Source organism: Lepisosteus oculatus, chromosome 13, assembly GCF_040954835.1.
Source record: "Lepisosteus oculatus isolate fLepOcu1 chromosome 13, fLepOcu1.hap2, whole genome shotgun sequence".
NCBI classification, from domain to species: Eukaryota; Metazoa; Chordata; class Actinopteri; order Semionotiformes; family Lepisosteidae; genus Lepisosteus; species Lepisosteus oculatus.
Window position 1 is genome coordinate 11778758 of NC_090708.1, and position 5025 is coordinate 11783782.

General features: G+C 41.3%; 1 protein-coding gene across 1 annotated transcript; it reads left to right on the forward strand.

Annotated features, from left to right (window-relative positions):
- The first annotated feature begins 455 nt into the window (after positions 1–455).
- On the forward strand, positions 456–1526 carry gpr209 (G protein-coupled receptor 209). Its single transcript, XM_006637764.2, has one exon. It carries the CDS (start codon positions 456–458, stop codon positions 1524–1526), a length of 1071 nt encoding a protein of 356 aa, XP_006637827.2.
- The last annotated feature ends 3499 nt before the right edge of the window (positions 1527–5025 follow it).

Sequence of the window (5025 nt, forward strand, 5' to 3'; positions counted from 1 at the left end):
CAGGAAACCTCTAAGGTCAATAGAACACATTAATGAAAATAAGATCACTGGAAAAAAGCTTTCCACTGCAAGTTGGAAAGTTTGTGTTAATATAAGATAAAGCAAACTAAAAAGTGTCCTGCTTTTTTCTGCTTGTCTAGAAAACAAGGCTCATGAGACCCCTTTTGAATAGCACTAATCCTGATTCACTCCAAAGGACTATGGAGAAGAAGGAATGTATCCATTTACCTGAGTACTGCTGTTTGCTTGAGTTAATGTGTTCTTTGGGAGTCCTTAGCAAGTGCACCCATTGTCAATTGATTGCTCTGACATTCATTAATCTAAAGCTTTTAATGTTCGTTAACAGCTTGGCAGAGTTTCTGCAAGCCACCCTTCAGCCTTAAGAGAAATAGGTTCCTCTGCCGGCCAAGCATTCTGCCTGATACAGGTGGAATTTGTTTTTCAAATTCACTTTAATGGATGCTGAAGCCACATTTCTCTCTCTGCTGTGCACTTTCGGGACCTGGTACAACAGCTCAGGCTCTGCTGAAGGGAGCTCCAAAACGTCAAATACAACCAACTCCTCCACAGGCAGCCTGGAACGATTCACTGTGGAGTGGCAGCACTTCTTGCCCCCATGGCAGATGAGTCTCCTGCAGATCTGCCCCATCCTTTGCTTCCTGGCTGTCCTGCTAGTGATTCCTCTTATCTTAGTGAAAGTCTTCTCCAACCCCAGGATGCGTCAAGAAACTCGCTACCTACTTCTGGCCAACGCCTTGCTGTGTGACCTGATGTTCATCTCCTTCTATATGCTGACCACCTGCTTCAGTGCCGCTGGAGTGCTCATGAGCAAGGAGGCCTGTGCGTCACTGCTCTACTTTTTAGGTGTTTTCTATGGAGCCGGAGTTCTCACCACCAAAGCCATGGTGCTGGACACCTCCTTGGCTGTGCTGCTGCCTCTCCGGTACTTGTCTCTCTGGCCGGTTTCCAGGACCAAGAAGGCCATTCTGATGATGTGGCTCTCCTCCTTGCTTTTGCCCGCCGCCAGCGTGGGGCTGTTTTTGTGGTATCAATCCAGTAGTCCTTGTATGATGCAGATTTGCTCCTTGCCCTTGCTGCTTGTCTTGACGGTGAACAGTTCTAGACCCTTGCGTGTGTCCTTGCTGGTAGCACTAACATGCCTCCTGGTCTGCCTGCTCCTGGTCTTCTGTGGCTACGTCATACTGTACTACAAGACTAGGCACTCTGGGATATGGAGAGGATGCTTCTCCCGGGCTAAGGGAACATTCCTGATCCATTACCTGCTCTTATTCCTGTCCTGCTGCCCGGCGCTTGTGCTTGTGATTGAGCTCCTACTGTACACAGGCAATGGTATTGATCTGAGGACGGATCTCTGGGTGTCTCTAGTCATATGCAACATCCTGGTGGTGCTACCCAAAACTCTGTGCCCCTACATGTATGGACTGAGGTACAGGGACTTATCCAAAGCTGTCCTGGCATTCTACAGGCTAAAATGGCCAAGCCCAGCAGTGTCCCCACTTACATAGTGTTTGGGATTAAGCACAGCAAGAATGGCAGAAGCTGTCCAGAAAATGGGCAGTGATTAGATTTTTATTTGTTGTTGTATCAAGGTAGGGTTAATTGTCCTTTTATTATTTCTTATCAATCATAAGATTGTGATTAGGTATTTATTTGATATTATTGCATTATTGTGAGTATCTTCACAGCACATTAGGCACTGTGGTATTTTAATACCGTTTGCCGATATAGCTTGAATAAAGCTGCGAGTCTCATAAATAGAAAAGCCACTTCTGAGATCAGGGTTTCGGAGGTGTTAGTGACAAGCTGCATGGTGAGATGTGTTAGAAGAAGGTGATGTACACTTGCACAGTGGCTGTTCTAAATTTGATATTCACCGAGATATCTGAAATGTCTGTTCCTGACATTATTAACAGAAATAAAGCAATTAAGTTTGCAGACACTAAAATAACTCATTAGTTATTATGGCCCATTTGATGGATGGCACCTTGTTTCTACTTTCTCGGGGTGGAAACAAAACACATTGACCTTTATTTTCCAGTGTTACACATTTGATAATAATATTCTAAAATAATTCTTAGTAAATTTTTAGTATGTTTATTGTTGTGTAGGAGAAAGGATCTGTGAACTTACATATAATACAAGCTATCATAATTTAAAACATAGAGCTTCACATCTTCAAATTGCATAAGAGAGAGGAGTGATGCTGCACCATTTTCAAAATTGTATTAACTTTTTTGGTTTCTGGGGAATAATATTGGATTATTTCTAAATTAATAGCATGTGTGTTTCCAAAATGAGAAGCAAAATAATGTATAAGAACTGATCATTACAACCACTAGTGTGTCTCACTAAATCCTGTAAGATTGTGGTTTCATTAGCTAAGCCAGTTGGAGCCTGTTCTCTAAAAGAGACAAGGACTTGCTAAGACACATCTGTTTCAGCAGAAAGCTATTCCCAGATTATTTTTACTGTTATCATCCAGTGCCTACTTCCTACTTCAAGTGACTGAGTGATTTCTGTTCTGAGAGTGTCAAGGTATCATCCATGAGTTCAAATAACAGCTGGATAATGAGAGAATACAGTGGGAGAATTGGGGTACCTTTCAGTATTGTGCTTGTCATAGAGTAAACTACCGTATTGGGTTCACCTTTAGGATGGGCTTTTAAAGGATGTCCAGAAGGCACAAGTGAGGAAATCACTTTGAAACTGACTGAGTAAAGAGGAAATGCATTAAAACAAAAGTCATACTAATATGGATTTAGTTTTATTACACATCAAAGTGATTTCACAGTCTTTGTAGCTCAGAAACATAATATAAAGAGATATAATGGACAAATAGACATTTGGCAATAATTTTAAAGGCAACATTTATTTTTATTCAGAAGTGGGTCCGACATTGCATCCAAAACCAGGAAGGTTTCACAAAGCAGCTACGTGTTTGTTCATGATAAGCTCTAACGTGAGGCTGCTTTTTGCTGTGTGGACAGAAATCAAATCGTTAAGGCAATCTTCAGGGAAACACAGTAAGTCAATTGGAAGCGAATATGTCATAAGTCTGGAAAAAATTATTTTTACATTTGCATTAGATCTGTGCTTGAGTGAAACATTAGTCACTTCCTGTTCAGATGGACAAGCTGAGCTGTACACCCAGAATAAACTGAAACTCTTGTGCCAGGACTGCAAGTATGTTGGATTCATTATTAATCGCTGCTTTTGGTTGGCATCAGTGTCTCAGCAAGCCTCTGTTCATACAGTATAGCAGTTGACAACCAAGCCTCACTATCCTCATCTTCTGAAAGTAACTTAAGGCTAGTGTGACCAAAACATTGTAAAAGTGCCAGTCAAAATAATGGTCGTAAGTAATAAATAGTAGCAGGATAGCAGAGTGTGTATTTGGATTATACCAAGAGATTCAGAGGGGGTGCTACAGTGCTGTATCAGTTTCAGAGAGAAAAGGGTGTGGTGTGGACAAATAGTGGTCTGAGAGTAGTGGCTGACCTGACAGAAAACCTAGGCAGGTGGTCATAGCGCTTTATCAGAGTGGCACGAGACCAGGAGACAGACTGCCCTGCTCTAACAGCAATCAGAGTGAGGAGAACTGAAGCACATGAGCTATTTCTTTCTGATATAGGTGAGGAAGTCAATTGTCATGTTTTGTAGAAAGCTGAGTCTATCAGTGTTTTTTTTTAAACTGTTTGTTTTATTTCTGATGAATCCATGACCGGATGAAAAACATGTTAAAAACTGTTTTCTAGACAAGTTACAACATCTCAGATCAAAATACCAGCACAAACACAGTTCTAATATACAGTATGCCCACTAAGGGGAGACATTGTTTTATCTTATTTGTGAGCTTTGAAATTGAATTTTTCTACAATGAGAGATTAGCTAACGAGGCCTTTTGGATCTCTTAAAATGAAAGAGTGCCTGTTTAAAATGAACATTGGCAGATGTTAAAGGAGAGAAATGTATTTCATAGATATAAGGTTTACACACTGTTATAATGCAGTAAAATTTCATCACCCTGCAACTCACAACTGGCAACCCCCTGAAGCTAAGCAGGTGTAAGCCGGGTCAGTACCTGGATGGGAGACCTCCTGGGAAAAACTAAGGTTGCTACTGGAAGAGATGTTAGTGGAGCCAGCAGGGGGCACTCATCCTGCTGTCTATGTGCGTCCTAATGCCCCAGTATAGTAACGTGGACACTATACTGTAAACAGGCTGTGTTGGATGAGATGTAAAACCAAGGTCCTGACTCTCTGTGGTCATTAAAAATCCCAGGGCGTTTCTCAAGTAGGGTGTGTAACCTCGGTGTCCTGGCCAAATTTCCCATTGGACCTTATCAATCATGGCCTCCTAATAATCCCCATCTATGAATTGGCATCATTACTCTGCTCTCCCCACTGATAGCTGGTGAGTGGTGAGCTTTCTGGCGCACTATGGCTGCCGTCGCATCATCCAGGTGGGGCTGCACATTGGTGGTGGTGGAGGGGAGTCCCCATTACCTGTAAAGTGCTTTGAGTGGACTGTCCAGAAAAGCGCTATATAAGTGTAAACAATTATTATTATAATCATGTGGCATTATAAATAACTATTTTCATAGTACAAATGCAATGTTTCACTCACCCTTCTCACATACTTTATTTATCTAGTGGTTCTCTTATTTAAATCAACAAATAAAAGGATTGGTTTCTTACAATTACAAAAGGGTGAAGCAGAACATATATCCTGTTCTGCTGCTTAATTATTTGTTGGGTTGGTGCCTTTTATTTTAAAGCAAAACAAAGGAAAACAAGGAGAGCTGAGTAATTGAAGCATCAGCCCAAACTCGTTTGTGTCCTCAGATTATAAAAATATAAAAATCAGTGCAGTTAATTTTCCACTGGGCAGATATCTTTCTGGTATATTGCAGTTATCTATCATTGGCTATTGCAAATCCCTGGCTTTGCGTGAATAACAGCTGAACAATTTTTTGGATGTGTTTTCCATCCTCTGTTCATGCTT

Excerpts from the sequence above, each read along its gene's own strand:
- gpr209 (XM_006637764.2), top strand. The coding sequence starts at position 456 with ATGGATGCTGAAGCCACATTTCTCTCTCTGCTGTGCACTTTCGGGACC.